The following is an 18,659-nucleotide window of genomic DNA, read 5'->3' as shown; positions in this document are numbered from 1 at the left end:
GTTCGCTTCAGCTAGCGACTGGAACAAGCTGTAACAAACACTCAAACTGGACAGTTTTATCTCTTCATTCAAAGACTCAATCATGGACACTCTAACTGACAGTTGTGGCTGCTTTGCTTGATGTATTGTTGTCTTTACCTTCTTGCCCTTTGTGTTGTTGTCTGTGCCCAATAATGTTTGTACCATGTTTTGTGCTGCTACCATGTTGTTGACGTGTTGTGTTGCTACCATGCTGTGTTGTCATGTGTTGCTATGTTGTCGTCTTAGGTCTCTTTATGTAGTGTTGTGTTGTCTCTCTTGTTGTGATGTGTGTTTTGTCCTATATTTCTAATCCCAGCCCCTGTCCCCGCAGGAGGCCATTTGCCTTTTGGTAGGCAGTCATTGTAAATAAGAATTAGTTCGTAACCGAGATGCCTAGTTAAATAAAGGTTAAATAAAATAGATAAAAATGACAGTGCCATGTTGAAAGTCACTGAGCTCTTCAGTAAAGCCATTCTACTGCCAGTGTTTGGCTATGGAGATTGCATGGCTGTGTGCTCGATGTTATACACTTGTCAGCAACTGGTGTGGCTGAAATAGCCGAATCCACTAATTTGAAGAAATGTCCACATACTTTTGTGTATATAAAGTGTACTTTCAGCCACTTGCGAATTTAACTAAAGTAGGCCTCCAAACGCTATTGGTGTGTCTGAGCCAGTACAGGCGCTACATGGTCAATCTGCTGTCTGCATTGGCTGTGCAGCATTTACGATGTTACGGCCTCTGCAGAGCAGTATAGTGCTGTTGTCAATGCAAGTGAGTTTTTGTTTATACAGGACCTCCCGCCCCACCTATCGTCAACAAATCATGTCAATGAGGAGCCCTCTGCATTGTTACAAAATTTCAGAGGCGTACAGCAATGCGGTATGGCGCTAAATGTGGCCTCTGGAGGCTTTGAAATTGTGTTACGTTTTCCATATAGCGCCTCCGACGACATTTTTCAGATCAACCATACATTGTCTCTTAGCCTTGGTAATACATTAAGCGCAAGCTGGGTGCCAGTGGTTTTCTAATTATTTATAGGCATCTCAGGCTATTGATATTTTTTGATTGATTCTAGGACAAGGTCTACCTGTATTTTGGGGGGGAATAATTCATTACGATGATGGAACAACTTGTGGCACATGGTATTGCTTTTGTCACTAACAAGCGACCAATCGCGTGAGGGGCAACCTTCTAAAAAGGCATCACTATTATTGTTGATCACCTGACGTAGTAGGCGTAAAGTGAACCCTCGGTAATTTGCTTCCGTTGGCAGGGCCAGTGACCACCCGTAGGACATAGGCGGACAAGAGCCGGGAATAGCGCGACAACTTTCTTTTCTCATCTAGCCCAATTGATTTTCGATAGTCTTGCAAAAACAAGGATTGCACTTGATTTTAAACAATGGCTTCACTGTCTATCCATTCAAGTGTTGATTATGCTAAAAGCCTTCTCCCGGACTCTTGGGTGAGGTAAGGATAAACTACCCAGGTCTCATTTAATATCCCAGCATTATAGGTAGCCTATTTAGAGCTCCACTTACTAGCAGGGGAGAACCGGGACGAAAGTAACACTTTATTTTTTGTCCTAATTACTCAGATCGATAGAAGTAGCGACTCCATATTTTATGAAAAACGGCTTAGTCGGTGTCCTCTACCATTAGCAACTGTAATTTCATTTTCTAGGGTAAATTAAATATACATTGAACAGACCTATGCAAAGTTAGTTCTGTAACTGCCGGCGGGCGAGAGTAGCACAGCATTGTGACAGAAGTAAAAGCTGTCTGGAAGTGCATGCTGTTCTATATCAATATCGGTCTTATGTCCTGTTTGTAATGCTCGTTAGTTCATACACTTGTTGAAAGTGTCAGCCATAATTTCATGTTTGTTTCAATTGGTATAATTATGCTATAGGTTTGACATCAACATTTGAAGCATTGTAAATTAATCAACCTCAATGTTTAGCAAACAATATTTTCTTTCAATATTAATTTGACTAAAATGGAACACAGCTATATTAACCATAATTTTCTCATCTCATTTTAATGGGAATGTCGTAGGATATGTTTTTCACAATTTTCAATGTGTTTTTTTTGGACTTGCATTGCTCAAAACCACTTAACATGGTCAGACTGGTCTTTTTTTTTAGGGGGGGGGGTTCATCCTCCATTAGGAATGTGCTGATTTCACTGCGTAATTTTAGTTTCTGTGTTTTCTGAAATGTTTTACTTTCGTCCCAGCTCTCCCCCATATCCCATGATCTAAAGACGCACCTGTGAAGCGTAGTCTACACAATTAGGATTTGCCAATTAGTCATGACCCTGTTGCGCGACAGACTGGTGGCGCGTTTAACAGGGGGATATTCATTACGCCGATTCTGTTGCAAAACAGTTTACTCAAAACAATGTTAATGTTCGGTTTTGTTGTTAAACAGAAGTTGCAGTTCAGTCGTGTCTCTTAAAAAAAAAAAAATGCTGTATGGAAGAAGGCCACTGGTCTGTCTCGCACGGGGACATGACTCGTTGGCAAATCCTAATTATGTAGACTACGCTTCATAGGTGCGTCTTTAGATCATGCAGAATGGTATTTTCAAAGTTGAACGTTCAGATGTGTTATGTAGAGCAAACATGCCTATCCGACATGCAGAACAAGGAATCATGTCCGCCCTAGTCATGTCATTTCCACAACTGAGTGTGGCCCTGCTCCAAATTAGTAAGACTTTTAAAACTCTTAAACTCAAACATCTGAACTTGAATAAAATTATGATAATATAGACTGAAGGCAAAAGATGTCAAGTAATGTTAATACTTCTGTGATTTCATACTTCCTGTGGGTGTGCCCTTTGTCATACATTTCCACAGAGGTCTACCTCCCCTCTCCCCTCATTGGCAGTGTAATGATGTTACAATATGATATTGAATAGGACAGAAGTTTTTTTAAATTAACGGATATTGTCAATAGTTATGTGATTCGGCATGAAACTCAATTCTTGATTAGCTGACACTGGGAGAATTTTTGCATATTTGAATCTGTTCTTTTTCCTACTTTCTGAACATCCAAAAGGCACATGGAATCGGATATTACAAGCCACATTTCAAACCACCTTTGTAGGTGTTTTGAAATCAGATGCAAATCTGGTTGCTGGCCATATAATTTATTTGCCCTCAAGTGGTTTTTAGACTTATTTGGCATATCTTGCTTGCTTGCTTGCTAGCTACTATGTGGAAGCTCCTTAGAGGACCATCCTCAGTGAATTTCCTAAATTTAAATTGTAAAACGTTTAAAGTTATCCTTTTTAGATAAAACTATTACATATAATCACGTCACCAAATAACTGCTTAAAACACTATTTTGCAAAGGTCTACAGTAGCCTCAACAGCACTCAGTAGGGTAGCACCATGGTGTAGCTGGAGGACAGCTAGCTGCTGTTCTCCCCTGGATACATTGACTTCAATACAAAACCTAGACGGCTCATGGTTCTCACCCCCTTCCATAGACTTGCACAGTAATTATGACAACTTCCAGAGGATGTCCTCCAACCTATCAGAGCTCTTGCAGCATGAACTGACATGATGTCCCTCCATTCGAAGAATCAGAGAATGAATCTAGTACTGAAAGCATAAGCTAGCTAGCACTTCAGTGCATAATGTGGTGAGTAATTGACTCGAAGAGAGAAATAAAATAGTTAAACAGTTCCGTACAAATTTATTTCTTCCAAAATGAAGGAGAAGCAAGAGAGATTGTGTCATTTTTTCCCCAGTTTCACTTACTTAGCAAATGCAGCGATCAAGTTTAGCTTACTGAAACAACCTGCTCAAACAGAGATTGCTATGTTAACTAGCTGGCTATGACTTTCCAAGTTAAATTGGTAATACCAAACTCTTTGCCGCCGGTGTAACCGCTTACTGACTGTACACTAATGTTACTGCATGATTGTAAAGGGTTTACTAATGTGTTAGTTATATTAGCTATGCTGACTGACGTTACTTTAGCTAATATGGTGACGTTGTGTATAGCGGTTTGGCTTGGAAAGTATTATATTTTTTTGCCTGGTCACATACAGCTTATCCATTGAAGTCCACAAGCGAAGAAAATAAATACAACGTGGCTGTTATGAGAGTGAACTCTGTTTCCGCGTCATCAGGGGTGTCTTAATTCCACTGATTCTGTTAAAACGTTTCTCAATTGGAACGAAACAGGGATAAACATACCTGAATTTGGCCAATAGAAACTAATTTGCAACTGTTGGACTAATGATTACACCCTACATCAGCTAGATGCAGGCAAGAGTGTGCAAGGCATTGTTGAAAGTCACTGTCTGTCCATGTGTCACTCAAATTTGTCTCTTAACCTGTGCACCTACGTTGTAAACTTTCATTCATAGGCTTGGTTGTAGCAACCTCATGATGGGTATAGGGGAAAGTTTGAGTATCTTGTAGCCTAACCCTATCACTGTTACATTGACCTGGAGGAATGTAATATGAATGAGTCATCCAATATGTTATAATAGAAATAAGGCCATGCTCATGAGAGACTGTCCTCCATCTTAAACGTCACTGACTGCCACTGGTTGACATTTTAAGAACATGTGATAGGATAACTAGCTTGTTAATTGTTCACAAACAAATTATTGAATGTGCTAGAAACTGATAAACCTAACTAGCTAGTTGACTGCTGTGGCTAGCCAAAAAGGACTTGTTTTGAAAGTTGGATCATCTTAACTTTTTTTTTTAAGCCACAAAAGGATAACTTAAACTTTAAGTTTTAAAGTTTTTCTTACACTATATAATTTTGAACATTCAAAGCGACTGGGAAATGTCCATGGCAGCCATTGTCACCTTAGCTTGCTACATAACTTATTTGGTGGTGCTCCTGCTAACTGTCACTAATCAGCCTACACCACTGCACACACACCTGTCATTACTATGAGAAATAGCATGGACATGTCAGCAAATGATTGTTCTCTGAACACACACCAGATTTGGTCACTTGTAACTTGCTATTTGGACAGTCATTATTCCAAAACAGATTTTTTAAATTAGGCCTGCAGTGTGAGCAAGGCTTAAATGATTCAAGTTAAATCACGTTCATATAAACTAGTTTTCTTTAAAGTTAAATTTCAGTTCTGCACAACTGTGCTGGTCAACAAACTGACAGAATGAGGCTATTTAAATCAGGCCTGCAGTGTGAACAAGGCCGCTTGCTCTAGCCAACTTTCAATGTTAGCTTTCGTTTGAAACGCATATCTGAATAATTCAGATGTTATTCTTTGCATATTTTAAAGAGTTCCACTTGCTCTATAATCTCATTTCATACTTATTAGAGGTCGACCGATTAATCGGCTTGGCCGATTTTTCAAGTTTTCATAACAATCGGCATTTTTGATGCTGTTTATGGCCGATTACATTGCATTCCACGAGGAGACTATGGCAGGCTGACCACCTGTTACTTAAGTGCAGCAAGGAGCCAAGGTAAGTTGCTAGCTAGCATTAAACTTACATTATTAAAAAAATAATTCTTAACGTAATCACTAGTTAACTACACATGGTTGATATTACTAGCTTGTCCTGCGTTGGATATAATCAATGCAGTGCCTGTTAATTTATCATCAAATCACAGCCTACTTTGTTAAACAAGTGATTTAACAAGTGCATTTGTGGAAAAAGCACTGTCGTTGCACCAATGTACCTAACCATTAACATCAATGCCTTTCTTAAAATCAATACACACTTTTTTTTACACCTGCATATTTAGTTAATATTGCCTGTTAACATGAATTTCTTTTAACTAGGGAAATTGTCACTTCTCTTGCGTTCTGTGCAAGCAGTCTGGGTATATGCAGCAGTTTGGGGCGCCTGGCTCTTTGCGAACTGTGTGAAGATAATTTCTTCCTAACAAAGACTGTAATTTGCCAGAATTTTACATTATGACATAACATTGAAGGTTGTGCAATGTAACAGCAATATTTAGCAGAGGTGGGACCAAGTCAATGTTTTACAAGTCACAAGTCTTAGCACCCAAGTCAAGACCAACAAGTGTCAAGTCTCAAGTCTTAAACTTTGAGTTTCGAGTCCTAAACAAGTCAATGTGCTCTTCACCAAATGTAATACCATTTCATATTTCTAACAAGAGAAATAGTATATTACATATATGCAAATCATGAATGCTTTTAAAAGTATATTTATTACTTTCCAAATATATTTTTCATTTCCATGGAAATACATGGTTAGCCATGAGAAAGGTATCATCTTTTCAAGGGCTCCATCTGAAATCACCCGCCGACGTTCCTCTGCACTGCCACGCACAACTTTCTCTGCTGGCACGATTTGATTGGCTGCTGTCCGACTCAAACTGTAATCCATTAAATGAAGAGTTGATGCGCTGCACACTTAAGGGGGTTGGACGGGGTCGAGTCATAAGGCTCAAGTCACGAGTCATTGGTGTGAAAGTCGAGTTGCAAGTCATCATATGTGACTCGAGCCCACACCTCTGATATTTAGACGAACCACCCGTTTGTTAAAATACAGAACAGTTCACTGAAAGAATAAACGTTTTTGTAATAATAGTTTACGGATTTTACCATATTAATGACCAAAGGTTCGTATTTGTGTTTTTATTATAATTAAGTCTATGATTTGATGGAGTAATCTGACTGAGCGGTGGTAGGCAGCAGCAGGCTGGTAAGCATTCATTGAAACAGCACTTTCCTGCGTTTGCCAGCAGCTCTTCGCTGTGCTTCAAGCATTGCACTGTTTATGACTTCAAGCCTATCAACTCCCGAGATTAGGCTGGCAATATTATAGTGCCTATAAGAACATCCAATAGTCAAAGGTGTATGAAATACAAATGGTATAGAGAAATAGTCCTATAATAACTACAACCTAAAACTTCTTAACTGGGAATATTGAAGACTCATGTTAAAAGGAACCACCAGCTTTCATATGTTCTGTTTTTTTACATGGCACACTTTTACTTTCTTCTCCAACAGTGTTTTTGCATTATTTAAACCAAGTGTTTCATTATTTATTTGAGACTAAATTGATTTTATTTATGAATTATATTAAGTTAAAATAAGTGTTCATTCAGTATTGTAATTGTTATTATTACATATTTATTGTTACATATATATATTAATCGATATCGGCTTTTTTTGGTCCTCCAATCGGTATCGGCGTTGCAAAATCATAAATCGGTCTGCCTCTAATACTTATTCTGCTGAGGTCTGATGATCCTAATGCGACATTTGAGATGCTGTCTCCTCGCTGCGGAGATGTGGTAAAACAAGGCGGTAGACGTACAGTATGTTTCTCTGTAAGAAGTCCAGCAGCTAGTATCACTCCACACTAAGAAGCTAGGCACACAACGGTCTAAAAGTCTTAACTGGAGACATTACTTGTCCTGAACACAAATTGTGCTCTACTGAACACGACCTTGAACTGAACTAATTTTCCTTTTTTGTCCTTTTTGCTTCTATACTGACAGGTCAGTGTCAACTATCCAAACAAAAATCTCACGCCGGATCGTTCCCCCACCCCAGCCCCGTCCCTTCAGGCTCTGTACCCAGAGCCGAAGGCAGAGGAAAGGGGTAATGGCCGCCTCCCTGGATGACCTCCTAGACCAGGTAAATGCATACTCTTGGGCTACGTTCAGCAGGACACTTCGCTATCTTAAGATGAATGCACCAACTGAAAGTCACCATGGATAGGAGTGTCTGCTAAATGACTAAAACATGAATCTATTCAGCTCTGGATGTCATTTATATCTGCAACATTTGCATACTGTTTGTGCCGCTGGGGTATTCACAATTCTTGGCATTCAACATGTCAGTCTTTAAAAGTATTCAGAGAGCCATTTCATGGGGACAGAAAATCGGGCTCTCCAACACTTCCATCAACCACAACTCCACTAATCGGTGTAAGATTATTTTTTTAATTAATGTCTATTTAGAGGAGGAACGTGAGGTGGAACTTCCTGCTAATGAGATGTCATCAAGGACAGGTTACATTACCTTGTGAAGTTAATATACACAAAATTGCAAGCACTGCTAGTAGACAGGCAACTCTGTAACCAAATGTTAAATCAAATGTGAACATTTCAACACATTTAATACACTCCTGGTTAACTGACCCTGTTAAGTTGATGCTGCTTGTTGCAATTGTTGAGTAACCTCACCCGAGAGACTCGTGGCCCGGAGTGCAGTGGAGTGAAATTTTACAGAATGTTCAGGGAATCATATGCAAGACATTTCTATCGGCAGAATGTTTTGCCCTCCTGAACGCAACCCAGTCCCATGTTGTGCAAAGGACCTACAGTATGTGATTCACAAATGGATTTATGAACTCAGCAAAAAAAGCAACGTCCTCACTGTCAACTGCTTTTTATTTTCAGCAAACTTAACGTGTAAATATTTGTATGACCATAACAAGATTCAACAACTGAGACATAAACTGAACAAGTTCCACAGACATGGAATAATGTGTCCCTGAACAAAGGGAGGGGGTCAAAAGTAACAGTTGGTGTCTGGTGTGGTCACCAGCTGCATTAAGTACTGTAGTGCATCTCCTCATGGACTGCACCAGATTTGCCAATTCTTGCTGTGAGATGGCACAATTCTTCCACCAAGGCACCTGGAAGTTCCCAGAGATTTCTGGGGGGAATGGCCCTAGCCCTCACGCTCCGATCCAACAGGTCCCAGATGTGCTCAATTGGATTGAAATCTGGGCTCTTCGCTGGCCATGGCAGAACACTGACATTCCTGTCTTGCAGGAAATCACTCACAGAATGAGCAGTATGGCTGGTGACATTGTCATGCTGGAGGGTCATGTCAGGATGAGCCTGGAGGAAGGGTTCTGTATGAGGGAGGAGGATGTCTTCCCTGTAACGCACAGTGTTGATTTGACTGCAATGACGACAAGCTCAGTCTGATGATGCTGTGACACACCGCCCCAGACCATGACGGACCCTCCACCTCTAAATCGATCCTGCTCCAGAGTACAGGCCTCGGTGTAACGCTCATTCCTTCGACGATAAACGTGAATCCGACCATCACCCCTGGTGAGACAAAACCGCGACTCGTCAGTGAATAGCACTTTTTGCCAATCCTGTCTGTTCCAGCGACGGTGTGTTTGTGCCCATAGGCGATGTTGTTGCTGGTGATGTCTGAGCACCTGCCTTACAACAGGCCTACAAGTCCTCTCAGCCTATTGTGGACAGTCTGAGCACTGATGGAGGGATTGTGCGTTCCTGGTGTAACTCGGGCAGTTGTTGCCATCCTGTGATGTTCGGATGTACCGATCCTGTGCATGTGGTGTTACACGTGGTCTGCCACAGCGAGGGCGATCAGCTATCTGTCCTGTCTTCCTGTAGCGCTGTTTAAGGCGTCTCACAGTATGGACATGGCAATTTATTGCCCTGGCCACATCTGCGGTCCTCATTCTTCCTTGCGGCATGCCTAAGGCACGTTCACGCAGATGAGCAGGGACCTTGGGCATCTTTCTTTGTGTTTTTCAGAGTCCGTAGAAAGGCCTTTTTAGTGTCGTCACAGTTATGAAAACTTACCTTAATTGCTTACCGTCTGTTAGCTGTTTGTCTTAACGACCGTTCTACAGGTGCATGTTCATTAATTGTTTATGGTTCATTGAACAAGCACAGGAAACAGTGTTTAAACCCTTTACAATGAAGATCTGTGAAGTTATTTGGATTTTTACGAATTCTCTTTTGAAAGACAGGGTTTTGAAAAAGGGACGTTTCTTTTTTTATTTGCTAAGTTTAGTATGGTTGATCTTCCAAGGATGGTCACCTGGCATGTCATCCGTAAAAGTGCAGTTCTCCACAATGTTGAAATTGTTGATTGAATGAAATCATTGTTGCCCACTTTTAGCATACATTTTTTTCTTTTGAAAATGAAAAAAACTATTTGAAAATCACATGATAGTGTGTGCTATGACACTGGTCCTCCCCAGACAGCAAGTGCCTTCCTGTTGACATGCCAGTTCCTCATCCTGGTGCTAGAGGAAGATGGGACAATGGTGGACTCTGAGGCCTTCTTCCAGTCCCTGCCAGCCAATACGCCAGTCATGGTCCTGCAGAAGGGAGAGATGTGGACTCGGGTACGTATACATGCATACAGTTGAAGTTGTAAGTTCACATACACCTTAGCCAAATACATTTAAACTCAGTTTTCACAATTCCTGACAATTTAAATCACGTAAAAATGTCCTGTCTTAGGTCAGTTAGGATCACCACTTTATTTTAAGAATGTGAAATGTCAGAATAATAGTAGATATTTATTTATTTAGGCTTTTCTTTCATCACATTCCCAGTGGGTCTGACGTTTACATACGTTAATTACTATTTGGTAGCATTGCTTTTAAATTGTTTAACTTGGGTCAAATGTTTCGGGTAGCTTTCTACAAGCTTCCCACAATAAATTGTGTACATTTTGGCCAATTCCTCTAAAAGAGCTTTTGCAACTGAGTCAGGTTTGTAGGCCTCCTTGCTTGCACATGCTTTTTCAGTTCTACCCACAAGTTTTCTATGGGATTTGAGGTCAGGGCTTTGTTGTCCTTAAGACATTTTGCGACAACTTTGGAAGTATGCTTGGGGTCATTGTCCATTTGGAAGACCCATTTGCGACCAAGCTTTAACTTCCTGACTAATGTCTTGATGTTGCTTCAATATATCCACATAATTTTCCTGCCTCATGTTGCGATCTATTTTGTGAAGTGCACCAGTCCCTCCTGCAGCAAAGCACCCCCACAACATGATGCTGCCACTCCTGTGCTTCACGGTTGGGATGGTGTTCTCCGGCTTGCAAGCCTCCCTTTTTCCTCCAAACATAACTATGGTCGTTATGGCCAAACGGTTCTATTTTTGTTTCATCAAACCAGAGAACATTTCTCAAAAGTACAATATTTGTTCCCATGTGCAGTTGCAAACCGTAGTCTGGCTTTTGTATGTCGGTTTTGAGCAGTGGCTTCTTCCTTGCTGAGCAGCTTTTCAGGTTATGTCGATATAGGACTCGTTTTACTGTGGAAATAGATACTTTTGTACCTGTTTCCTCCAGCTTCACAAGGTCCTTTGCTGTTCTGGGATTGATCTGCACTTTTTGAACCAAAGGACTTTCATCTCTAGGAGACAGAACGCGTCTCCTTCCTGAGCGGTGTGACAGCTGTGTGGTCACATTGTGTTTGTACTTGCGTACTATTGTTTGTACAGATTAACGTGGCATTTGGAAATTGCTCCGAAGGATGAAGCCAACTTGTGGAGGTCTACAATTTTTTTTTTCTGAGGTCTTGGCTGATTTCTTTTGATTTTCCCATGATGTCAAGCAAAGAGGCACTGAGTTTGAAGGTAGGCCAGGTACACCTCCAATTGACTCAGGCTAATTGACATAATTTATCAGAAGCTTCTAAAGCCATGACATTTTCTGGAATTTAAGCTATTTAAAGGCACAGTTAACTTGGTGTATGTAAACTTCTGACCCAATGGAATTGTGATACAGTGAATTATACTTGAAATAATGTCTGTAAACAATTGTTAGAAAAATTACTTGTCATGCACAAAGTAATGTCCTAACCGACTTGCCAAAACTACAGTTTGTTAACAAGAAATGTGTGGAGTGGTTGACAAACGAGTTTTAATGACTCCAACCTAAGTGTATGTAAACTTCCGATCTAAACTGTACATACATACAGTCAGGTCCATAAGTATTTGGACAGTGACACAATTTGCATAATTGTTTCTTTTCAAATCGACAAAATCAAGATGTGCTTTAAGTGTAGACTTTCATCTTTAGTTTAAGGGTTTTGTCAATTATTGTATTAACCATGTAGGAATTACAACCATTTTTATACATGGCCCCCCAATTTTAGGGGCTCAAAAGTAATTGGTCAATCATAAATTGAGTTTTAATACTTGGTTCTAAATCCTTTGCTGTCAATGACTGCCTGAACTCTGGAACCCATAGACATCACCAGATGCTGGCTTTCTTCCCTGGTGATGCTCTGCCAGGCCTTTATTGCAGGTGTCTTATGTTCCTTCTTGTTCTTGGGGCGTTTTGCTTTCTGCAAGTGAAATGCATGCTCAATTGGATTCACGTCAGGTGATTGACTTGGCCAATGCAGAACATTGCACTTCTTTGCCTTAAAGTTTTGGGTTGCTTTCGCAGTATGCTTCGGGTCATTGTCCAGCTGCACTGTGAAGAGCCGTCCAATGAGTTGTGAAGCATTTGGCTGAATCTGAGCAGATAATATAGCCCTGAACACTTCAGAATTCACCCTGCTGCTTTTGTCTGCAGTCACATCAATAAATACAAGGGAACCAGTTCCATTGGCAGCCATACATGCCCACGCCATAACACTACCTCCACCATGCTTCACAGATGTGGTGGTACGCTTCGGATCATGAGCAGTTCCTTCCCTTCTCCATACTCTTCTCTTCCTTTCATTCTGGTTACAAGTTGATCTTTATCTCATCTGTCCATATGATGTTCCAGAACTGTACAGGCTTTTTAAGATATTTTTTGGCAATCTCTAATCTGGTCTTCCTGTTTTTGAGGATAACCAATGGTTTACATCTTGTGGTAAACTCCCTGTATTTATTCTGGGTAAGTCTTCTCTTGATTGTTGACTTTGACACATACGCCTACGTCCTTGAGGGTGTTCTTGATCTAGCCAACTGTTGTGAAGGGGTTTTTGTTCACCAGGGAAACCATTTCTGTCATCCACCACAGTTGTTTCCGTGGTCTTCCGAGCCGTTTGGTTTTCCTGAGCTCACCAGTGTGTTTCTTTTTAAGAATGTACCAAATAGTTGATTTGGCCACACCTAATGTATTTGCTATTTCTGATTGGTTTGTTTTGATTCTTTTTTTGCCTAATGATGGCTTGCTTCACTGGCAGTGACAGCTCTTTGGACTTCATATTATGGGGTTGACAGCAACCGATTCCAAATGCCATACTTGAAATGAACTCTAGACCTTTTATCTGCTCATTTGTAAATTGACCAATGAGGAGCAGCCAATTGTCCAATTACTTTTGGTCCCTTAAAAAGGCTGTAATTCCTACACTGTTCACCTGATTTGGATGTAAATACCCTCAAATTAAACCTGAAAGTCATAGTCATTATTTCATGTCAACTCCCATATGCTGTTGTAGACGGCTAAAATAAATGTCCAAATATTTATCGACCTGACTTTACATGCACACAGAAGTTAACTTTTGTGTGCTAGGCATACTGTTGCTTTGGGGAAAAGCATTAGAAGATCAGTATCTGCTGCAACTTCATGAGGGCTGGCCATGTCGTACTTCTCTGTTGTAGGACTGTGACTTTTACCATTTTTGGATGTCACATTTCCCAATTGTGGAGACTTGCTGTATTATCACACACCACAAGAGGGCCACACTTTCACATCAAACAGGGATCTCCAAGTAGCTAACTGGAACCAGAATTGGCGATCCCTGGTTTGATGTGAAAGTGTGGCCCTCCTTGTTTTTAGAAATGTTTACAAATGAAAAGCTGAAATGTCTTGATTTAATAATAAGTAGTCAACCCTTTTTTGTTATGGCAAGCCTAAATAAGTTCAGGAGTGAATGTGCTTAATAAGTTGCATGGACTCACTGTGTGCAATAATGGTGTTTAACATGATTTGTAAATGACTACCTAATTTCTTGTACTCCACACATAATTATCTGTAAGGTCACTCAGTCGAGCAGTGAATCTCAAGCACAGATTCAACCACAAAGACCAGGAATGTTTTCCAATGGTTCACAAAAGTGCAGCTATTGGTAGATGAAGAGAGGGGGGAAATCATTTAAAAAAGGAGATACTGAATATCCGTTTGAGCATGGTGCAGTTAATTACACTTTGGATGGTGCGTCAATACACCGTCACTACAAAGATACAGGCGTTCTTCCAAACGCAGTTGCCGGATTTCACCATGAGGCCAATGGTGACTTTAAAACAGTTGCAGAGTTGAATGGCTGTGATAGGAGAACTGAGGATGGATCAACATGGTAGTTAATCCACAATACTAACCTAATTGAGAGTGAAACGGAAGCCTGTACAGAATAAAATATTCCAAAACATGCATGCTGTTTGCAATAAGGCACTGAAATAATACTGCAAAACATGTAGCAAAGAAATGCGCTTTTTGTCCTGAATACAAAGGTGTTGTATTTGCCCCAAACAAAACTAACACTGAGTTACACTCTTCATTTGTTTTCTAGCATGGTGGTGGCTGCATCATGTTATGGGTATGCTTGTCATCGGCAAGACTAGGAAGTTTTTTCAAATAAAAATAAACCGAATAGAGCTAAGTACAGTCAAAATCCTAGAGAAACTTGATTCTGTCTGCTTTCCAACAGACACTGGGAGAAAAATTCACCTTTCAGCAGGACAATTACCTAAAACACAAGGCTAAATATACACTTAACAAAAAATATAAACGCAACATGTAAAGTGTTGGTCACATGTTTCATGAGCTGAAATAAAAGATCCTGGAAATATAAAATTCTCTACCTTAAGCTGACTCCAATGTTTTAGACTCCAATTTATCAGTATCTCCAACCGGCCTCAACCGCAGGACACGTGTGGACGAGTGGTTTGCTGATGTCAACGTTGAGAACACGTTGTACCCCATGGTGGGGTTATGATATAGGCGGAGTTACAGTTTTGAATTAAATCGTCTTAAATCTATGGCAATAATTGAAAATGGCTGTCTCGCAATGATCAACAACCAACTTGACAGAGCTTGATGAATTTTTTAAAGAATAATTGGCAAATATTGTACAATCCAGGTGTGCAAAGCTCTTTGAGACTTACCCAGAAAGACTCACAGCTGTAATCTCTGCCTAAGGTGATCTCTTGACTCCGGGGGTTGAATACTTATCTAATTTTAATTTTTGAATCATTCAGAGTATTTTGTGTAATTGTTGACACAATTACACATTTTAATCCCACTTTGTAAAATAACAAATTTTGGAAAAAGTCAAGGTGTGAATACTTTCTGAATGCACTGTATGTCTAAATCATGCCTTGGTTAGAGTGAAGCATGAACCAGAAGTGTAACTCACCTAGCTTGACAGATTTGAATAACCCTGTCTTAGACTGACCTTTGTCCATTCTTGTGCAGGTCCTCCCAAGTGCCAGCCAGCCCAAGAGAAATGGAATCGGTAAATTGAGTTTTGACCTGTACAAGTTGAACCCCAAGGACTTCATCGGTTGTCTAACCATCAAAGCGACTCTTTATGAAATCTACACACTGTCATATGACATTCAATGCACCAGGGCGAAGGGTATCTTGAAGTGAGTACACTACTACCACACCATCTCTCAAGGGGAAATTATTGGGGGGGTAAATGTCAGGTGAAGTAGACTGAGTTATAGTACCAGTCAATTTTGGGCACCTACTCATTCAAGGATTTTTCTTTTCTTTTTCCTTTTTTTTAATACATTGTATAATAATAGTGAAGACTTCAAAATGATGAAATACCACATATGGAATCATGTAGTTGCCAAAGTGTTGGCATTCTTAACCAGCTTCTCCTGGAATGGTTTTCCAACAGTCTTGAAGGAGATCCCACATGCTGAGCACTTGTTAGCTGCTTTTCCTTTACTCTGCGGTACAACTCATCCCAAACATCTCAATTCGGTTGAGGTCGGGTGATTGCGGAGGCCAGATCAGCTGTCATTTCTCTTTGCTTATTTGAGCTGTTCTTGCCATAATATAGACTTGGTCTTTTACCAAATAGGGCTATATTCTGTATACCACCCCTAACTTGTCACAACACAACTGATTGGCTCAAACGCATTAAGAATGAAAGAAATTCCACAAATGTACTTTCTGGAATTAACAGGCACACCTGTTCATTTAAATGCATTCCAGGTGACTACCTCATGAAGCTGGTTGAGGTAATGTCAACAGTGTGCAAAGCTGTCATCAAGGCAAAGAATGGCTACTTTGAAGAATCTGAAATATAAAAATATATTTTAATATAACACTTTTGGTTACTACATGATTCCATATGTGTTATTTCATAGTTTTGATGTCTTCACTATTGTACAATGTAGAAAATAGCAAAAACAAAGAAACCCTTGAATGAGTAGGTGTCAAATCTTTTGACTGGTACTGTACATTTTATATAGGCACTAGTCAAAATGGAAAATATTTTAGCAGAAATATTCAAAGTGGGCAGGTCATTGTGTCCTCTTGTGTTTTTGTTCATTCATTCCCACTGGGCACGGACATCAGTTAAACATCTAGTTCTGATTTACATTTCATCACGTTGGCAACTAATGTGAAACCAACAACAAATTGAACCATGTCATTGGACTAAAGTTAAAACATTTAAATTCCTTTGCCAGTTATTTCCATGTTTCAACGTCATCAGTTGGGACAATTGTTGGTGTTTAAATGACATAGAAACAATGTTCATTCTACCAGTTTGTGTCCAGTGGGTTGGCTGCAAGGATCTCTGAAGATTCCACCTGTTTTTTTTATTTTTAACATGAACAAGTTGGGCCTTACAAATGGGTCTTCACTTAACAAGTTCTGAGATATTGGAATATGTTCTTTGACTTTTAGGAAGTTTTCAGCTCTGCCTTTCGCATTCTCTTTAGATCTCTTCTGCGTTGTCTGACGTATGTGGCGAGAGTGGCGGGGCAGCTGCTTCTTTGTGGTTCCTCACACATACTGCAGTACTTTGGGGATGATGACTACTAGGACATGACCAGTCCAAGGCCCTGTTTGAGCTCTTTAAAATGAACCAGGTGAAAGTGTCCAGGGCCTCCTGAATGCCATTTGTCTCACTAAGTAACTGGGGAAATTCCTTCATGCGTTGCTGTAGGCCTTGTTACCGGCTGGTTTCGTTGAGCCATTGCAAATGAATGTAAAACAATGTTGATACATATCAAATAAAAGCACTGCCCTGCTGGAGGACGTAAATACAATATGCACATTTTTACTATGGGCAACATATTCTAACTTGCATGTCTAGTTGGGATGATGTGATTTTGTTGATTTTTAAAGTCATTAAAAGCAAAATATCAATGTTCTTAAACTATCCCTTAATCTGAACGGCCCCATTTGTGTCGTATGTTTTTAAAGAGAAAAGCATGCCTGAAATGTTGCTTGGATTGACTTGATGGTGACTGTTTTTAGTGATTCCATTCCCCATCAGAATAGCAATCTACTAGGGTGAATCAAGTATTTCCTCTCCATGCATCTTCTCAAATTGCATTGGAGGAGATCACCTAAGATCTTGTCCTCCAATGAGTTTTAAGGATGTGAGGAATCGAGCAAAGACTTTATGGCCCAACGCTAGGTAGCCTAGGTTCGAATAGCTGACTCTGAAAAATCTTGTCATTGTGCCCTTGAGCAAGGGCCTAATTGTGTCTAAGTCGCTCTGGATAAGAGCATCTGCTAAATGACTAAAATGGGGGTTACTCTAGGACCAATTGAAAGCCCAACTGTCTGGGACTGTGCATTGTCTAAGTACAAAGAAGTTCAATTTGGAGGCACTCAAACTAAAATGTCACTGAATATTTGCCCTGTCTGTCAAATCTATAAATAAAGGTTTTTGTAAAAAGTCTAATCTGTCTTGATACAAGCTATTAGTTTGTCAATGATTGTACATTTTCTGTGGGTGATGTCAAATACATAGACATTGGGGCTCCTATGCTTCAGTCAGAGCTTAGCTGCAGTCATTTTGCAGACTGCCATGATTTCCTTTGTCGGCCTTAAGCTCTTTAAATCCATTGAGCTGTGTGCTAGTGATGGGTGGTCAAAAATGCTACAGTACCTTATCACTAATTCTGCTGGGTAACCACAGTGACTTTTACATATCCTTCACCAGACCAATGGACACACATTTCTGTGAACAGGTATTTAGAATCTTTAAGTGCAATTAGACTACTTGTGGACACTTCCCAATACATGACTGATCAATCCTGTTTGTTCTACATGGTACAATTCTATCTGTATATTGATGCACCCTCCTGAACCAAGGGCCTTGGTTCCTTTATGGACAGTCCAAAGTTAGCAGTGTGAAAGCCACACTTCTGATGTCCTCAATTGGGTAATTTGATCCTTTAGTCTTGACACTTGCAGAAATGTGATCTATTCATGGTCAGGGGAATTAAGGGTAGTAGGCTACATTCTGGGTTGTGTTCATAAGGGGACACCGTACCAAGCGGCATAAAATGGACCGACTACAAATACCTGTCCAAGACTAGCTTGAGTCGAATACAACCCATCTAGTCCCGTTTCAGTCTGGTGTGCGTAACTCACCAATGTGACTCACCACCTGGATTTGGTGTTACAGTATGTTGCAAAATTGTAATTTATTTTATTTAACATTGGAAAGAAGGTGATTCAGAGCAACAAAATTGTATATCATTCACTGCATTTGAGGAATAATGGGGAAAGTAATTTTCCTTTGAAAATTGATAAACTTGTAAACTAGTTTTTGAGAGTGGCCTTTGAATCTTTTGGTAGCTAAAGAGCTCTTTGTCTACACCCATATAGCATTGTTCACACCCTCTTAAGCTTTAGCCCCACCATCTCATTTCGCTCTCGGTGCGTTCAGAGCGCACACTTGGTGCTCTGGCTGATTTGTTTAACTCTGGATAACATAAACAGCC

General features: G+C 40.2%; 1 protein-coding gene across 1 annotated transcript; it reads left to right on the top strand.

Annotated features, from left to right (window-relative positions):
- The first annotated feature begins 1,256 nt into the window (after positions 1-1,256).
- On the top strand, positions 1,257-17,586 carry cidea (cell death inducing DFFA like effector a). Its single transcript, XM_055929261.1, has 5 exons — positions 1,257-1,493; positions 7,503-7,641; positions 9,983-10,129; positions 15,151-15,323; positions 16,638-17,586. The coding sequence occupies exons 1-5, from the start codon at positions 1,426-1,428 to the stop codon at positions 16,738-16,740; spliced, it is 630 nt and encodes a 209-aa protein (XP_055785236.1). The 5' UTR covers positions 1,257-1,425; the 3' UTR covers positions 16,741-17,586.
- Positions 17,587-18,659: the final 1,073 nt, after the last annotated feature.

Source organism: Salvelinus fontinalis, chromosome 7 (genome assembly GCF_029448725.1).
Source record: "Salvelinus fontinalis isolate EN_2023a chromosome 7, ASM2944872v1, whole genome shotgun sequence".
Taxonomy (NCBI): Eukaryota; Metazoa; Chordata; class Actinopteri; order Salmoniformes; family Salmonidae; genus Salvelinus; species Salvelinus fontinalis.
Note: the sequence above shows the minus strand (reverse complement) of the source record. Positions and strands in the feature narration are given on the sequence as shown.

What these genes read in the sequence shown, in the direction of transcription:
- cidea (XM_055929261.1), top strand. Translation starts at nt 1,426, where the DNA reads ATGGCTTCACTGTCTATCCATTCAAGTGTTGATTATGCTAAAAGCCTT. An exon ending in TGGATGACCTCCTAGACCAG is followed by an intron (nt 7,642 to 9,982) that starts GTAAATGCATAC and finishes GGTCCTCCCCAG; the next exon opens with ACAGCAAGTGCCTTCCTGTT. An exon ending in AGGGAGAGATGTGGACTCGG is followed by an intron (nt 10,130 to 15,150) that starts GTACGTATACAT and finishes ATTCTTGTGCAG; the next exon opens with GTCCTCCCAAGTGCCAGCCA.